This window comes from Lepus europaeus, chromosome 2 (genome assembly GCF_033115175.1).
Source record: "Lepus europaeus isolate LE1 chromosome 2, mLepTim1.pri, whole genome shotgun sequence".
Classification (NCBI taxonomy): domain Eukaryota; kingdom Metazoa; phylum Chordata; class Mammalia; order Lagomorpha; family Leporidae; genus Lepus; species Lepus europaeus.
This window is the reverse complement of record NC_084828.1, coordinates 89,204,181-89,228,382: the sequence shown is the minus strand read 5'-3', so window position 1 is coordinate 89,228,382 and position 24,202 is coordinate 89,204,181. Positions and strand designations below refer to the sequence as shown.

The following is a 24,202-nucleotide window of genomic DNA, read 5'->3' as shown; positions in this document are numbered from 1 at the left end:
TTATCTCCTGGTACTCTATGATCTGGGTGAGAAACCTTCCCCACACTCCTCTTCTCCCCCTTCCAAAACATATGCAGTCGTTCCACTGACCTGGCTTCTGATTGGAGGCCAGATGCTTCAGATAATGATCTCCAGGACCACTCTGTCGGTTACAGCCTGTTTGTATTATTCTTATTGCAACTCAAGACGCCTACAGTGGGGTGGAAAGAAAAGCAAGAACCCTGTATTTCCACATCCCCAGATACCAGAAACAGAAAACTGATAGTCTTCAAGCTCCCTGAATGGATCCAGGGCTGGCTGCCGTCCATATGTCTCTTCAGAACAGACTCCTAACCACCATGAGGGATCATCTTCAATACCTTGCCTGCTTCTTGGCCTTTTTCTCCACTGGGTTTTTGATTGCGGCCACCTGGACAGACTGTTGGATGGTGAATGCTGATGATTCCTTGGAGGTAAGAAGCCAGCAACTTCTTTTATTTAACCTAGTCAGTGCAAATTCCTCTAAGCTCCACTGCCATACTTAACACTCAGTACGTTTCCTACTTAGGTTGAGAGATAACAGAGAAAGCCAACATGGAATGCTTACTATTGACTGTGTCTATAAGGTACATATTGCTATCCCATTTTACAAATAAGGATAACTTCACTGAATACTCCAGAATGGTCTCTTCCATTGCTGTATATATCACATTGAACAACATTCAAAGAACTTCCTTTCTCACAATAACAATATTTTATTTTAATATTGATGACTTCATTGAGAGTAGTATGGTAAGTTTTCTTAAAGACTGATAAAACTTTAAGACATTTAACAATCAAGCTCAAGGTATATAAAAACTGCCCAACTGCTATGTCCCAAGTAGAAGAAAACATTCCAAGGGAGTGGTGTCTTCCCAGTGCATCCTCAATTAGTGACAGATGTGGATTTAAGAAATAGGGTTAATCTTATGATTCTAAAGTAAACTGAAAATAGATCTTTGTAAAAATAAAATAGGAATAGGAGAGGGAGGAGGAATAAGGGTGGAAGTGAGGGCAGGAGGGAGGGTAGGGGGGAAAGAATCACTATGTTTCCAAATTTGTATATGTGAAATGCATGTAGTTTGTATACCTTAAATAAAAGGTTTATATGTAAAAAAAAAAAAAAACCATTTGATACAAATGAGTTCCTCTTGAGAACTTACTGGTCATTCAGAGATGAAGGAGTGGGTTCACATTTATCTTCATCACTGGGGAAGCTCATAAGAAAGTAATTTTGAAATTCGAAATCATTTATTGAAACCATAGGAATCTGAGAGGAGGAACTGAGTTGAAAAGCAAATCTTCAGAATCAGATGCTATTCATTAATGAAGCTTTAGAAAGCACAGGTAAGAAAAAGAATCAGTGTATAAGGAACTTAAATAAAGACTACATAGCAACACAATTTGCTCTTTTATGTTCCTAAAGGGAACAATTTACTCTAACAAATGTGGTAATGTCACCTATACAAAGTCTAGGAAAGATACTTTAGATCAAGCTTACATATTTTTCTTCTAATTTTATTTATTAAACTCTCAAGTTAGAAGTAGAAAAATAAAGTAATGATCTTTCTATTTTGTTGTGTATTATTCTTGCCATTCATTTTTCTTCTTGCTTTTAATTTTTCTCTGACTTCTGCATGACATTTCATGGATGGAGTTAAAAATACTTCTTTAGCCTTAGAAAATTATATTTCTAAAATTTGTGGTAGAATTGCAATACTGTAAAGGATTTCTGCTTTAAAGTGAGTCCAGGGGAAAGTGCAGATAAAATATTCTGGTGTCATTAGTTTGCCATTATCTAGAGTGCTAGTAGCAAGTGATTAATAGAGAAATATGTTTGACTTGAGCATACTTAAAACTATGTTTCTAAAGATGTTAAAAATGTGCAAAACTCTATCTAAAGGCATTGTTAAAATATTTTCTGAAACAACTTGAAAGTCTTTCTGCTTAAGCTGACAGAATTGCTAACTTCACTTGGTAAGAAATACTGTTTTGGAAAGGGTCAAGACTTGCTGAGAGAGATTGGGAATCGAGGCATTTAAACTGTCTTCCTGCTTCCATTTCAGTACATCCAGCCAATTTGCCATCTGCTTGTGCAAGAACATATTTAGTTAAAATGAAGGGAATGAGCAATCCAGTTTTTTCACTTCAAGTAAATCTTGGCTAATTTTGGACAAGAGTTAATATTTGTTAGCTTCTTTCTTATTTCCCCATACTTAAATATTTTCCATAAATATTCCCCAAGATGCCTCCATGTTAAAAGAACCCCACAACCAATCAAAATCCCTTCTTGCTCAACATGTTTCTTTGTTAATATTTTTAAGAAAATAGGGCTATATAATAACTTCTCCTCCAACTGGCCAATGGTACGCCACTCTATTATCCACTAATTTGAAGTTTCTGATATTTACTGACCCAATCATTCTTCTTTCCCTCCTTTATTTATTCCCATCGGTTAATATTCACAGCTCAATTTAAACAACTGTTAAACACAAGTCAACACACCAAAAGTGTTAAAAGAATATCCCTGAAAATTCTAAATAAGAGGGCATAATGGATATATAGATTGTTCATGGTTCAGGATGACACAGGCATGAGAGTTGAAAAGTAGATATATGGTTCATTTAAATGTAAATATATATAATGGATACACCATATAGAAGATATTGTGCTAATCCTAGTAGGACAGATAAATAATGGGCCATGTCTTTCAGGAATATACATTGAATGGAGGAAAAAAGAGACACATACAACACTATAATAAAGACATAAGTCAATTCAGATTTTCAGAAAGACATGAACAAAGTAATATTTGAACAGAGAAGACAGTGTCATCACTTTCTGTTAGGAACATTGAAGCATGTTTCACTGAAGAAAAGTCATTTGTGCAAAGCTTTGATATGATACAAAGGCTTTTAAAAGGTAGGCATGGAAGCAGGGGACTTCTTTTTTTTTATTTTTTATTTTTGACAGGCAGAGTGGACAGTGAGAGAGAGAGAGAGAGAAAGGTCTTCCTTTTTGCCGTTGGTTCACTCTCCAATGGCCGCCGCGGTTGGCACGCTGTGCTGATCCGATGGCAGGAGCCAGGTGCTTCTCCTGGTCTCCAAAGGGGTGCAGAGCCCAAGCACTTGGGCCATCCTCCACTGCCTTCCTGGGCCACAGCAGAGAGCTGGCCTGGAAGAAGGGCAACTGGGACAGAATCCGGCGCTCCGACCGGGACTAGAACCTGGTGTGCCGACGCCACAAGGCGGAGGATTAGCCTATTGAGCCGTGGCGCCAGCTAGCAGGGGACTTCTGTATAAGAGTGTATGTGGCTGAAGCAGAAGAGAAGAGAAACTCAGGGATTGTCAGAGTTAATGTGAGTAACACAAATCAAGAGTCAAAAAGAGCTCAAATATTCTTTTCTCTCACTACAGCATATCTGACTCTAAACGTGAAGTTGTTTGTATTAATTGCAAATATTAAGAAGAGGGGCTAGCACTGTGGTGTAGTGGGTAAAGCCAACGCCTGCAGTGCCAGCATCCCATAAGGGTGCTGGTTCCAGTCCTGGCTGCTCCATTTCCAATCCAGCTGCTTGCTAATGCTCCTGGGAAAGCAATGGAAGATGGCGCAAGTGCTTGGGTCTCTGCACTCATGTGGGGGAGACTCAGATGAAACTCCTAGCTTTGGATCGGCCCAGCTCCAGCTGTTGCAGCCATTTGGGGACTGAACCAATGGATGGACGACTTCTCTCTCTCTCTCTCTGCCTGCCTCTCTGTAACTCTACCTTTGAATAAATAAATAAATGTTTAAAAAATATTAAGAAAAAAGAAGTTATGCACAGAAGTGCGGTACGCAGAGCCTTAATCAGTGACCTAAGGTCCTCCACTACTCTCCTGTTCTTGTCATTATTAAATCAGTTGTGTCTCCAGGAGAGACTGGTGTGGTGAAGAGAACTTGAGTTTTGAGCTTTTAAGCCAGCTTCACTTCTTTTTTAAAAGATTTATTTATTTATTTTAAAAAAGTAAGTTACACACACAGAGATAGAGAGAGAGATCTTCCATCTGTTTGTTCACTCCCCCAAATGGTGGCAATGACCAGAGCTGGGCTGGACCAAAGCCAGGAGCCAGGAGCTTTCCCAGGGTCTCCCACATGGGTACAGGGGCTCAAGTACCCTTATTTCTGAGGCACATCTGTAGGGAGCTAGAACTGAAGTGGAGCACCTGGACTCGGGCTGATGCCCATATGGGATGCCAGCATCACAGGTAGAGGCTTTAGCTGCTAGACCACAGTGCCAGCTCCCAGCTTCATATCTTAACCCATATTAACTGCCTCCATTGAGAATCTACACCCCTTATCTTGGGCTTGGTTTCATCAGTTTTAAGATAAAGCAGAACTCAGTTGTTTCTATGATCCTTGTAGTCCTTACTTTCTTTAACATCAGATCTCTCTTTATGTTGACAATCCCAGAGAGGTGGTCAGTCACTGGGGGATCAATGATGTCTCCATCTTCCTCCAGAAGTGCCACTGTGGAGTTTAGTCTGAATATTCCACATTTTGCTGTAGTTCATCCCCCCCCGCCACTTACCTTCCCTACATCCTTTTGTGCTTTTTAAAATTTCTTTATTTCCTTCCTTCCTCGTTCATTTTCTTCATCTTATCTTCCTCCTTTTTTTCAAATTAAAGATTTATTTATTGAAAGGCAGAGTTACAGAGAAACAGAGGGGGGGAAAGAGATGAGAGAGAGAGAGAGGTCTTCCATCTGTTGGTTTGCCCCCTAGATGACTGCAATGGCCAGAGCTAAGCCAATCTGAAGCCAGGATCCAGGAGCTTCCTCTGGGTCTCCCACACAGGTGCAGGGGCCCAAGGACTTGGGCCATCTTCTACTGGTTTCCCAGGCCATAGCAGAGCTGGATCATAAGTAAAGCAGCCGAGACTCAAGCAGGTGCCCATATGGGATGCAGCACTGCAGGCAGTGGCTATACCAACTATGCCATAGCACCAGCTCCCCGCCTTCTCTGTATTACTGTCTGCCTTCCTTTTCTATACCTCTTTTTCCTTTTTACTCCTTTATCCTTCTACTTATCCATCATTTGTTTATTTACTTTCTATCTTCCTTCATTTCATCAGCATTTCCTAAGAAATTTTATACACCTGGCACTGTAGTGGGTACAATTTTATGAAAGTGAATGAGACCTGGAGCTTCCTTAGGTTTTTTCCAGCGTAGTGGGGTAACACACATGTAAATTCATAGTCACAGTACAATGTGCCGAGTGCCCCAGTAGCAAATAACCCAGAGTGGACAGCTCACTCAGTCTTTAAGATTTTATTTATTTATTTGAGAGGTAGAGTTACAGACAGTGAGAGGGAGAGACAGAGAGAAAATCTTCCTTCAGTTGGTTCACTCCCCAGATGGCCACAATGGCCAGAGCTGCACTGATCTGAAGTCAGGAGCCAGGTGCTTCTTCCCAGTCTCTCATGTGGGTGCAGGGACCCAAGTACTTGGGCCATTTTCTACTGCTTTCCCAGGTCATGGCAGAGTCACTCAGTCTTAAGTAATCAGTGAAGTCTGTTCTGAAAAAGAGATGTCATTATTAGAATTGGAAAGACAGGTGAAAGCTGCAGTATTCCTATCCATAGGAAATGCTATGCACAGTGATCCAGATACCAGAGCATGTCTGTAGCACATGTACACGTTTCAGTGTGGTAAGAGATAACACTGCAAAGAGCATACAGGGGCTAGTTCATCAAAGGCTCTGTGTATCAGATAGTGTCTAGAGGCAGTGTGCTTCACCATAACCAAACACATATGTGCGTTGTAGAGGTTGGTCTTCCTGGTTACTACTGGTAGGGAATGGGTGGAAAGGGTAAAATGAAGCATGGAGAAATAATTAGCAGACTTTTGTCACCGATGGGAGTGGGGAAGAATAATAATGATCTGAACTATGAAGATGACTAGCATGAAGAAATATGTAACAATATGAGAAAACTCTAAAGAATTAGAATTATTGAGATTGATAGTTGATTGCATCTGAGAAAGACAGTGATGAAGGGATAAGTCAAGACACAATCACTGTACCATTCTGGGATAATTGGAAACATGGTTGAATCACATAACTAAGTTTAAATAGAGAAAATTAGGGTATCTACAGAATTTCTTATGGAACAATATCACTGTCCCTTCCCACTATTATTTTTTTTTCTGGCTTAGCTTATTACACATCTGGAGGCAGAGACAAAATCCTTTAAGGTGGTAAAATATATAGGTTAGACTTGATATCAGAGGGGAGCTGAAATTAAATCCTACCTTGTCAGGTGGTAGCTGTCTAAATTTAGGCAGACATTAAAATACTATAAACCACATTTTCTCTTCTGTAAAGTGAGTAGGATGACATGTTCATCGTAAGTTTCTTGTAAGGATTAAATGAGCTTGTGCATCTGTAGCATTCACCACTATCCCAGGAAAATACAAATAAGCCAATAAATGTTTGATATATTGTTGTCTATTTGCAGTTCATTGTTGTGTTTTTGTTCTGGAGGAGGAGATGACATTTTGTATAATGTTCACTGAACTGACAGATATGAGATTTCAGTTCTATTCCTATTTTCGCTATTGATTCTCTGGAAGAAAATTCATTTACTTCTCTGATCTCTGGTTTGCTCATTTATATACTTATGACTGTTTCCTTTTTGTGTGACTTCAGAATAAAAGGCAGACAATAGAATCAAATAGCAAAAATTATCTATCAAATGCCCACCTTTACCAAAGGAAACAAATTTTGAAATAACTATGTTATAGGTATACTAAGTACAAGATAATGCAACTCGTACTTTTACATACTGAAGTAGAAAAGCAGTTTCTTTACAAGGCTAGAAAGTTTTCTCTCAATTATCAGAAGGAAAAGGTGTCTTCAAAAGATGATACTGTTTTCAGTTTGTCTTTTGTGAATTATTTACTGAAAATCTGCTGTACACCAAGCACTGCTGTGATCAAAGTTTTATTGCCTCAAAGAAAGGTTGTTCATATGTGAATTTATTTCATCCCCATAATCATATTCTCTCCTGGGATTTCTGTTAGCATTAATGATGCTGCAATCCTTTCAGACATAAAATTCATATTAAAATTATTACATCCAACATGCGCTATGATTATTTATATACTAGTTTTACTTTTCAATTGATTTCAAACTCTTTTGCAGATGCTTGAGGCTACAAATGTTCTCCTATTAAAATCCTGATTTTCTGCAGAACCTAGCACTGACATCCACACAATAGGAAGTTATGAAACATTTGTTCACATGAACTGATGGAGCACTTATTAGGATACTTGGTATACTTGTCAAAAGTGAATATATGCCTGAAATATAGTGAACAGATGATCTTTGGAAATCTTACACCGAGCTCTAAATGAACAGCACCATTGTAAGGAAACAATTACCATTCTTTTATTTTTTTTAGATTTATTTATTTATTTGAAAGTTCGAGTTACACAGAGAGAGAAGGAGAGGCAGAGAGAGAGATAGAGAGAGAGAGAGGTCCTCCATCTGCTGGTTCACTCCCCATTTGGCTGCAACGGCAGGAGCTTCATTGATCTGAAGCCAGGAGCCAGGAGCTCCTTCTGTGTCTCCAACGTGGGTGCAGGGGCCCAAGCACTTGGTCCATCTTCTACTGCTTTCCCAGGCCATAGCAGAGAGCTGTATTGGAAGAGGAGCTGCAGGGACTAGAAGCTGGCACCCATATGGGATAACGGTGCCTCAGGCGGAGGATTAGCCAAGTGAGCCACGGCGCCTGCCCCAAAAATTAATATTTTAAAGTTATTCATTCTACATGCATTACAGTCTTTGTTACTGGGCTGTAATTATTGCAAAATTGTGATGCTATTCTTTTGTAAGAAAAGTATTCTAATATATATGACTTAAATAAATTAATCAAAAATATTAGAGTTGAAATAGTCTGCATATATAAATCAGATTATACAATCATGAAGATCACAATAATGATAGCTTACCAATTAAGCTTGCAGTATACCACACTTTATTATTCATACCTTTATCCCATACAGAAATAGCCAGATAAAACTAAAACAAATATATTTTAGTAGTTATTTCACGGTTTTCTTTCAGATTTTAATAATATAGGACATAAAAAGAGTAGAAAAATAACTAAATTATTTTAGGCTTGCTCCCTTATCTTTGTCAAGGCCATGACTGGAAGGAAGGAAGGAAGGAAGGAAGGAAGGAAGGAAAAAAGAAAGAAAGAAAGAAAGAAAGAAAGAAAGAAAGAAAGAAAGAAAGAAAGAAAGAAAGAGAAAGGGAGAGAGAGAGAGAAAGAAAGAAAGAAAGAAAATGAAAATACAAAAAGAATAGTGAAAAATCCAATTTTAGTTGTTGGTATTGTGGCTCAGTGGGTTAAACCACGGCCTGTGATGCTGGCTCCCCACCTGAGTGCCAGTTCTAGTCCTGGTTGCTCCACTTCAGATCCAGTGGAATAAGTTCCAAGGGCATGGGCCCCTACTATTTGCATGGGAGACCAAGATAGAGTTCCAGGCTCCTGGCTTAAGCCTGGCCCGGCCTTTGCCACTGCAGCCATTTGGTGATGATATCAGCATATTGAAGATCTTTCTCTCTCCCTGTCTCTGTCACTCTGACATTCAAATAAATATATCTTAAGACAAATTCAAGTTTAAGAAATTCAATCACATTTTATACTAAAATTGAAAATATTTCAAATTTTAGAAGAAAATATATATTTATATCATGATGCTTTTAAAATTTATATATTAATAAATATATCTGGGGCTGGCTTGTCTAAAGGATTAGGCCACTGCCTGTGATGCTGGCATCCCATATGGGCACTGGTTTAATCCCAGCTGCTCCATTTCTGAACCAACTCCCTGCTAATGCACCTGGGAAAGCAGCAGAAGAAAGCCCAAGTTCTTGGACCCCTGCACCCACACAGGAGACTCAGAAGACGCTCCAATCTCCTGGCTTTGTCCTCACACAGACCTGGCCATTGCAGCCATTTGGGGAGTGAACCAGAGGATGTGAGATCTCTTTTTCCCTACCTCTCTCCGTGTAACTCTGACTTTAAATAAATAAAAATAAATCTTAAAAAAACTAAGTAAGTACTAGATACAAATTGCACATTTAATGTTAATACATTAGCATAATGATGGTAAAAGGTTTTGGAAGTTACACATTTTTATAATATGTGTTTACAAGGTGATTTTTACAATAATATAACTTCCATGTTTTCTTTTGGTTTATGATTTATTCATCCCTGATGATGAATATTGACAAGTAAAGGTGTCATTTGATGGAGGTCAACCAACAATTCAAATTTACTAAGTCTGTTGTGTAAAATTACTACATATATATTTATACTATATATAGTCTCCTATGTGACTAGAGAAGAAATCAATGACAAGTTTTTTGATCATCTCCAAATCAAGTAGTTTTTTCACTTCATCTAATTCCTTAAAGATCCCTAACAAAGCAAAACAGGTGAGGTGGACATTTGGCTTAGCAGTTTACTCCCTGTTTGGGAAGCCCAGATCCCATATCAGAGTACCTGGGTTCAAGTCCAGGCTCCACTTTCAATTACAGCTTCCTGCTAAATCATCAACCGTGGGATGGTTGATGTTCCAAGTCCTTGGGTCCCTTGCAATCACATGGAACACCCATATTCAGTTTCAGTCTCCTGACTTTGACCTGATTCAGCCTTGGCTATTCCAAGCCTCTGTGGAATCAACCAGAGGTTGAAAGAGCTCTCTCTGTGTCTTTCTCTGTTTCTCTGCCTTCCAAATAAATAAATAGAATTTTAAAGACAAAACGGTTAATATTCTATGTTGTTGCTTGTATTACAGGATGTATAAGAAAAATTTGCAAAGACTAAGATGGAAAAGCTTTAATGGGAGGTGGCTACACAGTTTAAGAATAAGAGACCCCAGGGTTAAAGTACTAAATATACCAGTCCACCTCAACTGGGAGGAGTATCATCAATCTGGTTTCCCTAAAAATCTCTAAGTGCTATCCTGCTGTTCCGCAGGGTGTATTAAACACTTCCTTGAGCCATGAGGGTAGACTAGGACTGAATGATAGCATATCAGTGTAAACTTTCCAATTTATAAATAGTAGTACTTTGACTCCTGGCCTTAGCTGTGGTAGTGTATTAGGGCAAATTTAAATCACATATTAAGCAACAATTGTGTATATAGTTTCAATAACCATTTTATACTTCAAAGTACAATTGAGAGTAAATATCTATGTATTAGAAAAATTGCAGAATTTTTCCCTCAAATCAACATCTATTGAGATCTTATCACATGCCAAGAAGGATTGACTTTACATTTCTTAAGGCAATTCTATGCCTATCTTAGTAATTGCTGGATCCTTAGCATTTAATTAATGTGGTGACTAAAATGACAGTCATTCAATGAGTATAGCTTGAAAAATGTGAGACAGACAAGTACTAAATGATCATGTAATGCTATAAGTACTATAAACATGTGGACAAAATACTTTGGGATCTCAGGCTAGGAAGAGTTGAACTCTAGGAACAGGCTCAGGGGGAAGCCTCATTGAAGAAGGAATACCTTGAAGTGAGTGTTGAATGATTCCTAAAGCTTGACAGGTTGACAGCAAATGAAGTTGTATCCTCTTTAGAATGTTGCAGGATTATAAAACTCAAATGCCTTCAGGAACTAGATAGCCAACTTATAGAAAGAGGCAGCCTGAGGAGGAACTGTGTGGAAACTAGTGAGCACAGCTCTGCCTGAATGAAAGCAGCCATATCGCTCTTGCTAATTGTTGATGGATGGGATTGAGGAATCCAGGTTGTCTGATTGACTAAGTCTCCAGAGAGGCCAGAAATATAGACTGTTATGTAAAATCTTTACTTTTTAACTATCGTCAGCTAATTAAAACTGGCTTCGTGTGTGTGACTTTTACTTTGTTGTCATACCTTGGATGAATTGACTTCTCATTCCTTGCTTTCATCAACAACATTCTCCATTCCTTGCTTTCATCAACAACAAATGTTCACTGAAATAACACACAAATTACTTTAACATTATTTTCTGTGCATATATAAATTATATCATAAAAGGAGAAAGTTTGAAATCTCTATTTTGGGTGACCGATGAAATAAAAATTACCAGTTAATATTTTGTTTGTTTTCTACCTTTAAGAAAGGTTAACTATATTTTATTTTAAGTGTATAAACCATATTTTATTATTTCCTTTTTAAGAACGTTGCCTTAACACTTTCAAGAACCTACATTTTGTTGATTTTTAAAGAGTTCTTAAGAAGCCCTTTTACAACAGATGGATAAGTAGACGAAGACTATATATTATAGCAAAGAAGGCTTTCCTAAATATGGTAAATGACATAAAATATCTTAACCTTGTCTTTTGTGCACAAAGGCACCTTTAAGGGCGTCTCCCATAAGTGCTGTATTAACACAGAAGTTTTGTTAATTATAGCCACTATTCTCACATACCTTAACTGAGTGTGAATACCAAGCAATCAAATAGTATGCCCCTGAGCATTAATACCTAATGAAATTGGATTCCTTGTTTCTTCTAATGAGCTCATTGCTTTTCTAAATATGGTCGTTGTGGGTAAATGATCAATAACTTTGAAACTGACACTACTATTATTTTGGCAAGATAGAAATACTCTCGTTAGTGTTAACTAGCAGTTTTTGCATATAATCCCAGACCACTTTCTAAATAATGTGATATATATATGGAAGGGTGTAGTAGGCTAGTTAGCTTGTTGTGTGGCTGACTTTAATATCAGGAATCTGTGGACAGTCACCGATTTTAGCACAATGACTTGATAGCCACACACCTAGCTCAAGTTACAATAAACTGGATCGGCATGTTTCTGTTAACAGAGAGACCAAAGGGCAGAAGGCTATTAGAAGGTCTCTCCTGTTGTGATGTAGCAGTTCAATGCAATATGTCTCCACTTAGTTTCTTAGGGGTGTTGTAATAAAGGACCGAAACCAGTGGCTTCACACAAGAGAAATGTATTCCTTGTAGTTCCAGAGGCCAGGAATTTGAAATGGATGTGCTGGCAAGGCTGTGCTGCCTCTGAAGGATCTAGGGATAGTTTTTCCCTCACCTCTTCCAGCTTGCCATCCATGCTCGAGTGCTGCTTACTGTGGCTGCATGACCCCAATCCCTGCCTCCTTGGCCACACTGCCTTCTTTATGCATGTCTCTTTCTCTCTCCTTTGCATGTCTCTTACATAGATAGTTGTCACTAGTTAAGAGCCCATCTGTATAATGTAAGATGATCTCCTCACTGAAGATTCTTAATTTAATTACTCTGCAAAAGACCTTTTTTCCATTACAGTCATATTTACAGGCATATTTTTGAGGGTCACCAATCTGCTTTTCTCCATTTAATTAGTAAAATTTGACGCAGCCACTATTTAGGCAGGTCATTGTGATGTTCCAGTACTATACTACTATTTCCATTTGTTGAGGAAACTGTTTATGTCATGTGTATTTATAATTTTTAAATATATGTATTCACCCTATCATGTTATCTCCTTTATACAGATCAGGAGATCCAGGCTCAGGAGCAACAACATCTTGTCTCATTTAACACACAGCTAATAAGTGTGTTGATTTATATTGAAAGTGTATGTATATGTGATTCTCACATCCTTCTTTGAGAATTGATGTGTTAGATTTCACAAGATGGATTTTCTTTGTTAAATTTTTAGTCTCTGGGTTTCCCCAGATCAGATGGTTTTCCATAAATCTCAGAGTATTGCTTACGGATTTTACCATAAGAAAAGGAAACGCAAGAGAGGCTTTATATAATAATAGCCTTGGGATGAGATTCAAGCTCGAGCTTATTTTGCCCAAATATCCAACTTTGGAGTTTTTAGCCTGAAACAAATTTCTTTGTTTCTTTTCTTTTCTTTTCTTTCTTTTTTTTTTTTTGAAATGATTAGAAGTACACTGCCATGCTTAATAGCACAGAGGGAGACCGTTGCCTTCAAGTCCTAACTCCTCCATTTATTAACTATACTTCCTCAGGGTTATTGTTTAATTTTCCTGTGCTTCCATTTCTTTATTTGTAAAATGAATGATAATAATGATATGTCAGAACATTCTTTAAGGAGTATATGAAATAATAAGCTTAAATATTATCTGTCTCATAGTATAGATTCAATATACAATCATTCACTACTACCAGTTAAATGTATTTTACATAGAAAGAGAGGTGCCACGTTCAAAACTGTAGTGGGGTTTCAGGCAGCAGAGATTTCCTTGGCACAAACCAGACTTCAATGCAGAGCTTGGACAGAGTTTCACATGGCCGTATTCCTTGATGTTATTTTCTTTTGCAAAGCAGTGCTCTTTCCCCCTTGCTTTCCATTCCACACCAATTTAATCCCCTTTTTTGCATTCTTCTTCCTACACTGCTACGCAAGTTATTCTTCGTTGGGGAAACTTTTTAAATTTTCCTTTTCCAAAATAATTCTTAGTTATAGTTTACTAAACTATTCCCAGATTTCCAAGGTAATGTGAATCTGTAATTGAGTCAGAAGAAACTGTTCCATATGCATGAGCTCTGTCAAGAACACTTGAAGCTGTTTGCTATTGGCATGTTTACAATTTAAGAAACCTATTATTACTTAAGTTTTGTGGATAAAATATAGGAAAGTTCAAGGCACTCATGGCTTTTAGCACCAAGTGGACACTTAGAGTCATCCCCACTTTATTTCTAAGTGACAGTGGTTTACAGATGTCAAGTTATATTAAATTAATGTTTGGAATAATTTTTTTTTACATCTGTATCATAGTATAAACATTTGTAATATATCAGTGGCGCAGGGAGGGAAAGGATACTGGAGTGGAGTTGTTTTTATACTTCATCTTTTGGTGTATTTTCATTTATTGGCTTTATTGGCTAATTATTTTAAATTTATGAACTCATAAAATAGCAGTTTTCTTCATGCAACTCAGTATTCCTGAACAAATGTACAGTCCCAATAGACTCAAAATGTTAACAATTGTCATGCATTGTTGTGCATTTTTTTTTTTTTTGATGAGTAAATGTCAGCACAGGGAAGTGGAAGATTGTCTCCAGGTTAAACTAGGAACCAATAATAGATATCTGAATATGTTTAGTTCTGATTTTATCCCTCCTACCGGGAACTTAAACTTCTCTCTCTTCCACATCCACTCCCATAAGAAAGTGGATCCATTTCTTGCTCAGAAAGCCTTTAATTGTCAGAGCCTAAGGTAAAACATTCTATTATGCATTGTTGCTATAAATGAAATTCTGATCATGCTTGTAAGCACTGTACTTTGCTGTCAAACACAACAGCTGATTGCCCTCTTTGAGCCACAGGAACTGAAGTGCACCTGCCTGAATTGTTTCACACAGTGTTTTCTCCAACCTCTAGGTGAGCACAAAATGCCGAGGCCTCTGGTGGGAGTGTGTCACAAATGCTTTTGATGGGATTCGCACCTGTGATGAGTACGATTCCATATATGCAGAACACCCCTGTACGTATGTCTTGGATCTCCTTTCTTGTCCAAATAAATAAAGAAAGAAAGAAAATAAAGAAAAAAGAAGAAAAAAGAAAAATAGAAAATCAAAAACTGAGCTCAGATTTCTAGTTTTTTCTTTATAGTACTGTATTAAGTTTCTATCCAACTTAAAACATTGCAATTAGAAATTGAGTTCATTTCTGAAATGGTATTTTCAAACTATTTTGCATAGTTCTCTATACATTTGTAAATTTCTTGAGGTTAAAAATATTATCTCTTTCACCACTGATATCCTCAAAAGTTCTGGCATACTGCCTCAGACAGAGTAGGACTATAGTAAAATCTTTTTGAGTTGAATTAACTTCTTTAAAGCATTATTTTATGACTAGAATGGAAAAGTTAGATGAAAAGCATTTAAGCGACAACTTTAAGCTATGACTTAGATCAAATAGAAGGTTTACAGTCACTTCACCTGAGCGTTTCTAGGAAAGAAAGAGGTGGAGAGGGGGTAGGAGAGGGAGTAACAGACACAGTAAAATAGATAACCCAGGAGACTCACACCTATGGGGATCAGTGTATTAAAAAAAAAATCAACACAGAGGACGCATTGTTGGCAGTGTTAATGCTGGATCCTCATGTTCCTCACTTTCATCTTTAAATTATCATTGGGTGTTAGCAAGGCTCATGTTATCATGAATAAAGAGATATCTTAAGTTAAAAATCTTATTGATTGGTTCAACACTTCTCCATAGCATTTATTAATATTTTTAGAACATTAAACTGTGCCAAGAAACACTGGTCTCATTATTAAAGCAAAGTGGTTTTAGTCTCTTTCAAAGCAAATGATAGGTGATGGCACCACATAGCAAGTTCTTTTCTCAAGATAAATGAAATGTAAACCCTTGGAATGTGGTTTTTCCTCTCTACAGCTTTTGCAAGCAAGGACAAACACTTTCAAAGAACAACACTCTCAAATTTCTTTAGATGTTATTTTGGAGGTATATGCCTGAAACATTTTAAAATATAATCCATAAGGCCTTTGTTTTATATTTACTAATATAGGAATGAATATATACTCATATATATTGTTAAGATAATTATACATGTACGTATATATAGCATATTGACCCACTCATAAGGCAGAAACTAATTTTATGTATTGATTTCCTTTTAGAAAAATTATACATTTAAAAAATTAAAATGAGCAAAATTTTCTGCATTTTGGCACACAAATTATTATCAAATAAGCCCTATGATTACCTCCACTACTGGGAAAAATTATTTAAAATGCAAGAAGACCCCATGTCATAATAAAAATAAAATATAGTTACTGTACTGTGATTGGAATAAATTGTATTACTCTTAGCCCTCAGCCAAGTATCACAAATAGCTTCCATTTCAAGTAGTCTTCCTCCATTCGTGCCATGATTTCCCTATTTTTAAATCAGCATAACTGCCACTCAGAGTGTGCGAAGATTTGACAGTTGGAAAAACCTCTACTGCAGAAGCTGACGCTAGAGTTCCTCATCTACGCACCTGATCTTCTCTTTCCTGGACCTTCCACCATGTATTCTTGTTGAACTGTAGCTTTAGAATATGCTAATTTGACAAATGCGAAGTTGAAGGATTCATACAGAATGTTGGCCAAGAAAGGTCACAATCTGAAAAACTGAAGGAGAACGTGACCTGACTTCTAGAGGCAGTCTGCTTCAGAACGGTGGAAGCTAATTCTTCTAAAGAATTGCTGATGGCTCCATAAGCCCGAATTAATGAATTTTAAAAACATTTTATCCTGCTACCCTGGGCCAAATTTTAATTAATTAATATTTACTTTTGGAAAGAAAACTTTAACTGTAGTAATCATGTATTCATTCAATACTCATTGGGTAATGTCTGCAGAATAGTTAATCCACCTTCAACTCAGCATTCAGCTGTAATACTGGTGAACAATATTTTTTCCAGAGCATGTGGAAAATGTAAAGCATGTATTAAAGCCCCCACTATCTACTAGGATGTTACCTGTTATGATGCCAGAAAAACTAAGTACAAATGAATGCTTAACTTAATAATAATGTGAATAATATTGTGTTTTAAAATTTTTATGAAAAAAAATTAGGGATGCTCATAGCCAAGTTCATGCAAATTTACTATCTGACTTCTGCTGTCGCACCTATGTTGATGCATATAGCTGTCTGGTTTCTGATGCACCTCCGAGAGTTCCCTCCTCTGACTTTACTGTAACCACACCTCCTGGTCTTCCAGTGAAGCTGGTGGCAACCCGAGCATTGATGATTACTGCAGATATTCTAGCTGGATTTGGATTCATCAGCCTGCTCCTTGGTCTTGACTGCATAAAATTCCTTCCTAATGAGCCATACATTAAAGCACGCATCTGCTTTGTTGCTGGAACCACAATGCTAATAGCAGGTACTTGTCTGGGTTGGCAATAGCAAAGAGAAACTCACTTAGGAACATGAGGTGAAGGAAAAGGATGCTGTTCTGATTCAGTTTGTTTTAGCATCATGTGTAGTTTGCTTTTCTACATTGAATCCATGAAGAGTACATCCATCATGGGCCAGCATTGTGGAATAATGGGTATTCCATATGGGCACTGGCTTGTTTCCTGGTTGCTCTACTTATGATCCAAGTCCCCGTTAATGGCCAGGGAAAAGCAGAAGAAGATGGTACAGGTGTTTGGGCCCCTACACCCATGTGGGAGACCCAAATGAAGCATCTGGTGGCCAGGCCATTTTGGCCACCTGGGGAGTGAACCAGCAGATAGAAAATCTGTACCTACCCCTCCTCCTACCCCATAGCTCTGCTTTTCAACTAAATACATAAATCTTTTTTAAAAAAAAATTAAAATAACACATCTGTCAGACCTACCAGGCTTTAGAATAAGACAATTAATCATATGTTAATATGCCAAATTAAGGTATGTGATATAATTTTAACTATTTCTAAAATTATATAATGCTGTGGAATTTTAAAATAATTTCCTTTGTGATTATTCCTGATGTTAAATGAAAATGTAAACCCCAAGCTGCCACATTTTTACCTTTATTCACACTGATCAATTATTTTTAGCCAAGAGCTAAATTGTATCATATCCTGTGTTAGATTTTTATCATGTGCAAACCCATTTGATCATTACATTAATATAAAAATAAAGAAATTATACCATTATCCAGCCTTAAGAAGCCAATAAAGAAATGAAGTTCTGAAAACTAATAAACCAAACATAACAAATGAAAAAACAAGTCTTTGCATGGTGTTTATTAGTAAAAGTGATCTGCCTTCAGTTTCAAAACGTAGTCTTCCTCTATCACACCACGATACCTTTGGGTCCTAATGCAAGCTGGGAGGAGGTATTGCCAAAGGAATCAGAGTACCTTCGTGCACAGTCTTCAGAGAGAAAGCCATTTTTGTACAGTTAGAATATAAGTTTGACAAACGAATATATGTGGTAATCTGACCAGGCAGTGCAGAGTAGTAAATGCATAAGTGACTTGGAAGTAAGAATCCTTTGTGATTTATATGTGCGGTATCTTCATTCATGTCTTATTTCCTGATCTGCAAACTAGGGTGAAGTCAGAGCAGTAATCGCTACCCTGAACTGCTCCTGTGAATAGAGCAAGGTCTTTGCACGGGGCATTACTTTTCACACACTCAAAACCGGGACTCCCTGGTTTTTAAATATTTTACTTATTCATTTGAGAACCAGAGGGACACAGTGAGTGAGAGAGAGAAGGAAAGAGAGAGATAAGGAGCTCCCCATCCACTGGTTCAGTTCCCAAGAGTCTGCAAATATTGGGGCTGAACATGGTCAAAGTTGGAAATCAGGAACTCAATCCAAGTCCCTGATAGGAGTGACAGGGGCCCAGCCATCTCAGCCATCAATGCTGCTTCACAGCGTATGCACTAGCAGGAAACTGCAGTGAGAGTCAAGGAGAGCTACAGCGCCCTGTATGGCTTGTAGGTATCTTAACTGCTAGGCCAAATGCCTATCCAAATCCTTGTTGTTGTTGTTGTTTTTTTTTTTTTTTTTTTTTTTTTTTTTTTTTTTTTTTTTTTTTTTTCAGAAATACTGAGTCAAGAACTTGATCCTCATGTTGTGCAAAAGAAGTTAATTATTTTTAGGCAATTCTCCCTTCTCAGAACATCCATTCCCTTCCCTACTGATATAAAAAAGTCTGCATATACCAGTGTGTTTTATTTAATAAATTTAAACATTATGTAAAACTGTACAGCTCTTGCTCAAGAATACTTTTTGTAGCATCATATATACCTTATTTTTAAAAAAAATGAGACAACAAAAAATGTAAAGAAAATCAAATCTTTGAAGAAAATCCCTGAGGAAATGACTGCAGAAGTGGTAAATTAAATGGCCAGGCATGGCCAAACATTCTGAACCCTGATTCAGAATTATCATGTTCTATACATATATGTTTAAATTCAGTAATCTGTTTCTAAGTTTCAAGAAATGAGTTTCCAATTTATACCTCTAGGAAACAGTATTATAGAAAAGATACAGAGCAGGCGCCGCGGCTCAATAGGCTAATTCTCTGCCTTGTGGTGCTGGCACACCGGGTTCTAGTCGGGGCTCCGGATTCTGTCCCGGTTGCCCCTCTTCCAGGCCAGTTCTCTGCTGTGGCCCGGGAATGCAGTGGAGGATGACCCAGTGCTTGGGCCCTGCACCCCATGGGAGACCAGGAGAAGCACCTGGCTCCTGCCTTTGGATCAGCATGGTGCACCGGCCGCAGCGCACCGGCCGTGGTGGCCATTGGAGGGTGAACCAACGGCAAAGGAAGACCTTTCTCTCTCTCTCTCTCACTGTCCACTCTGCCTGTCAAAAATAAAAAAAATAAAGAAAGAAAAAAAGAAAAAAAGAAAAGATAAAGCAATTTATGCACTGTTTGCCATAGGATATATATTTTTGATTTATTTCTTGCATTAAACAATTAGGGAGATGCAATTAAATATTAATTTAACTTGGTACCAGAGACACCCTAGGGGAAAAAATAGTGTAAGTTCTTAGGTTTTTGAACCTACAGATTTTATTTTTTTAAAGATCTATATTCAGCTACTTGAAAGGCAGGGTTACAGAGACAGAGGGAAAGACACAAATAAGGGGAGAGAGAGAGAGAGAGAGAGAGATTTTCCATCCACTGGTTCATTACCCAAATAACCACAATGGCCAGGCTGAAGCCAGAAGCCTGGAACACCAGTGATCTAGCAGGGAGCTGGATCAGAAGTGGAACAGCCAGGACTTGAACCAGGGTTCATATGGGATGCAGGTATGACAGGCATAGTCTTAACCCACTGAACCACAATGCCAACCCAAATTTCAGAAACTTCTTTGTAACATAGTCTTTTGTCCCCCAATTCATTTTCTTTCTTACATGTAGGCCCTCACATATAATTTACCCCATCAAAGTAAGGGAACCCAAGTGACATTATTTTAAAATATTCTAGCATCAGAGAGTCTAAACTGTGGTAATTAAACTTTACTTAAAAAGAATGTTATTTCTTTGTTCATCATTATATGGTGTCGGGGTGGCAGATAAGGATTCATTTAAAAATAAACAAAATTTTATGTCAGTTTATTTGTTTTGATGCCAGCACACTAAAATTAATGATGTTAAAACTACAATTTCCATATGGGTGCTGAGTTGTGCACTTTGAACAATGGATCTTAAAAGCGACAGGACATCATTAATGATGCATATTTGCAATCTAAAAATTCAGTTTAGAAAGAACCTGTACTCTATTATTTGTGTTGGGTTGCCCTTATTTTTTCTGCTGTTTTTGTATTCTCTTTTGTCTAATACTAAAATAGCAGTGGAAAGATAGAAAAATTAAAGAAAACCATTGTAATAACTAAGTTTACACAAACAGTTAAGAACTGAATTATTTTAATTTTATATATTTCTCTTTGTATAAATTCAGATAAAATTTGGAAGAGACACAATATGGGTATATATATATATACACACATATTATATATACATATATACATATACACAGATACACACATAAGTATACTCAAATGCATTTACACACGCACACACACATACACACACAGAGGATATACAATATGAGATACAGGGATTGTCCAAAATTTGAGTTGTCCCTAAATCCACAGCATCACCATTACCTCTCTGAATGCTGCTGTCTGTATTGAGTAGGAAGCAGACATCTTTGGATTTATGCTTCATGTTATCGTAGCCTCTTTCCTTCCTTACAGGTGCCCCAGGAATCATTGGCTCTTTGTGGTATGCTGTTGATGTTTACGTAGAACGTTCTTCTCTGATTTTACATAATATATTTCTTGGCATCCAATATAAATTTGGTTGGTCCTGTTGGCTTGCAATGGCTGGGTCTCTGGGTTGTTTTTTAGCTGGAGGTTCTCTCACCTGCTGCTTATACCTCTTTAAAGGTAAGAGCAAAATAAAATAGCACACTACCTTCCCTCTAATGTCTATTGTTTTCAAAACACTAAAAGCACACCTCAACAGGCCAAAATAATACTGTCATGAAATTCCTACTTATTACTATAAAATATTTTCAATTGTAGAGGACAAAATGATTTACAATACAGTGCTCAAAACGTTTTACCTAATCAATGGTATATCAGTTGAAAAAAGAAAATTTAAACCTACAACAATGGCCAATATTCAAACATATAATGGCTATTTTTATATATTATCATGTATATAACTTCACTCAATCAAACAAATTTATATTTAGAGTTAAATGGACAAATGAACTGAGAGACAGACAAATATTTGTTGTGAAAGAATAAAATGGCTACCAGAGGCTAGGAGGAATAGGAAAAATTTGATAAACAGATACTAAGTTATAAATACATGGGAGAAATATGTTACAGTGGCCTTTTGCACAGTAGGGCAGTTTTTGATATTGACAATGTATTGTATGGTTTTAAAAAGCTAGAAGTGGCTGGCACTGTGGCGCAGTAGGTTAATCTTCTACCTGCAGTCCGGTATCCCATATGGGCGCCGGTTCTAGTCCTGGCTGCTCCACTTCCAGTTCAGCTCTCTGCTGTGGCCTGGGAAAGTAGTAGAAGATGGCCCAAGTGCTCGGGCCCCTGCACCTGCATGGGAGACCAGGAAGAAACACCTGGCTCCTGGCTTTGGATCGGTGCAGCTCGGCCGTTGTGGCCATTTGGGGAGTGAATAAATGGAAGGAAGACCTTTCTCTCTGATCTCCCTCTAACTGTCTGTAACTGTAACTCTCAAATAAAATAAATAAAATCTTAAAAAAAAAAAGCTAGAAGAAAGTACTTTAAAGTTTTCACCAAAAAGAAATGATAAATATTTGAGGAAATGTGTACCCTGATTTGAACATTACGCAATCTATACATGCATAGATGCATCACAGGGTACACCACAAGTAGACACAATTTTTATATGTTAATTATAAATAACTATTAAAATAAAAATTAAGAAGTCATTGAAGTGAAAGACAATTACAAAAAAGAATCTAGTGTATTATTTTGCTTTCCTAAAAATATCATTTGATAAACTAAGACAATTCTCATCAGAAAAAAAAAAAAACAAAAAAAAAAAAAACAAAAAAGGAAATCACTGGACTGAATATTGCATTTGAAAATAACTTTTAGGATGAAATTTTCAGGTTTTATTCTTGAATTATTCTTCATTTCTTATTTGCTTCCTATATAAATATATAAGAATTTTATATACTTAATTCTTTTGGGGAAGAACATACAAAGTGGAATGGAATTAATTTTTTCATTTTCTGGTGTTTACTGAGTCTTACATGTTTTTATATCTTTGTGTTTATCTCTGTCAAACAGATGCTGGACCTGAGAGAAACTACCCTTATTCCATGAGGAAGCTCTATTCAACTACTGGTGTTCCCATGGCCAAGTCATATGTGGCCCCTCGGACAGAGACTGCCAAAATGTATGCTATAGACACAAGAGTATAAAATACCTCATCAATCTGTGTCTATGTTATTAAATTGAACAATCAGAACATTCAATAAAGTAGTAGCTCAATCTAGGCCTAGTTATTTAGATTTTACATTCAACTAAATTAGTTGCTAGCTTAATCAAAATGTTGATTCCACTATTATTTCCCCTTCTATTATTAGTTTTATTTTTACTCATTATTTCTACTCCCCACACACTTTGCCCATATTTTAAAATAAGGTTGCCTGCATGTAGAAATATTTGCTAGTGATTTATATATTGCTATTACAGATTATGTCATGAAAGTTACACTTTAACATTAATCAGCAATTTTCAAAGAAGTCCAGATTTTCAAGTTTTTAAGGGATTAGCAAATTCTTACATTTCTCATGGCTTTGGATTCAATTTTTGTATTGTCAATAAGCAAATTAATTACTTGACAACTTTGAGGAAGGTTTTTCTTCCCAATTCACAGCAGTGTATCCAAGCCAGCCGACTACTGCCTTGATTCTGTTAAAACAGAAAATATAATAGCCTCCTGCCTAGTCATCAGTGAGAGCCAAACATAGTCCTTTCTCCACACTCTGAATGTCAAAGGAAAATGTTCAATTAATACTTGAGTCCCTGATGATTCTCTACCTCATTAAGACCTTAAGAGTTCTACATATTATTTCACCACCACCCAAACCTGGCCCACATACTGTAAAATTATTAAACTAGAGCCATAATAACTCAATCAAGGAGTTCACTCACTTATTGATCCAAATATACTTCATGAATTCACCATAATAGGATTTAGCAATTCAGCTATCTATTTTCCACTAGGTCATCAGCACCCAGAAAAATAATTACAAAATTTAACTAATGCATGCTGATGAAAATAAAATTTCACAATTCTACTGAATAAATTGATTTTTCTCATAAGATGTATTCTTTTTAAAAATGAAATTATATACACATTTAAGAAATTCAGTAATGATTGTCAACAGGATTTTATTCATGTTCATAATGTAATCATCTTAAATTTTTTAAATAACAGCTTTGTACCAGATAATAAAATTTAATTTCCAGTTGTCTGATCTTTATAATTCATGTGACTAACAATACCTTTGCAAAACTCTAAAGTACTATCAACTGAACTAGAAATTAGTCGTTTGAAAAAAATGGAAAGTAAGTTGTGATTTTGAAAACCCCAAAAGATGTTTCAAGTTAAATTATTTTTAATTTAGAAAGTTGAAAATCATATGAAAATGAGTTGGAGTTCCAGTGCATATTGTTGTTGAGAATGTTGTTCATGACTTCATATAGCATCTTTTTGACAGTATCCTAAGGAAAATTTCAATTTAACTTTAGAGTTAAGAGCAATTGGATCATCATTATTTCATGAATATTAACTGTGATTGACAGATTAACATTTAAAAATATTTGTAGATTATCTGTACTAACTATATACAGATTATTCTATGAATGTAAAAACTTGTACTTTTTTCTATCTTGGTTTTTTATTTTAATTTTTTTCCATCTTTATTTCATGTTACATTGTTTACCATATCTTAGTAATTCTACGTCTCTTGAAATTTTGGAGGAAGGTAGGGAAAAATTAATTATAGTTCACTAGATTTTAAAGATGTAAAAGTTTCCCCCATAAAGATTTTATTTGTATGAGAGAATACTTCAGAGACTTAGAATAATTGATGAGTATAGCTATTTTGATTTTTTCTTAATTAAAA

The 24,202-nt window shown here is 36.7% G+C and overlaps 1 protein-coding gene across 1 annotated transcript; it reads left to right on the top strand.

Annotated features, from left to right (window-relative positions):
- Nucleotides 1–281: 281 nt before the first annotated feature.
- On the top strand, nucleotides 282–22,489 carry CLDN16 (claudin 16). The gene is made up of 5 exons (XM_062177444.1): nucleotides 282–452; nucleotides 14,431–14,533; nucleotides 16,781–16,945; nucleotides 20,766–20,957; nucleotides 22,356–22,489. Exons 1-5 carry the CDS (start codon nucleotides 282–284, stop codon nucleotides 22,487–22,489), a joined length of 765 nt encoding a protein of 254 aa, XP_062033428.1.
- The last annotated feature ends 1,713 nt before the right edge of the window (nucleotides 22,490–24,202 follow it).

Coding starts and splice junctions, on each gene's coding strand:
- CLDN16 (XM_062177444.1), top strand. CDS start 282: ATGGATCCAGGGCTGGCTGCCGTCCATATGTCTCTTCAGAACAGACTC. Junction 14,534..16,780: donor CATATATGCAGAACACCCCT/GTACGTATGTCT, acceptor CTGGTCTTCCAG/TGAAGCTGGTGGCAACCCGA. Junction 16,946..20,765: donor AACCACAATGCTAATAGCAG/GTACTTGTCTGG, acceptor CCTTCCTTACAG/GTGCCCCAGGAATCATTGGC.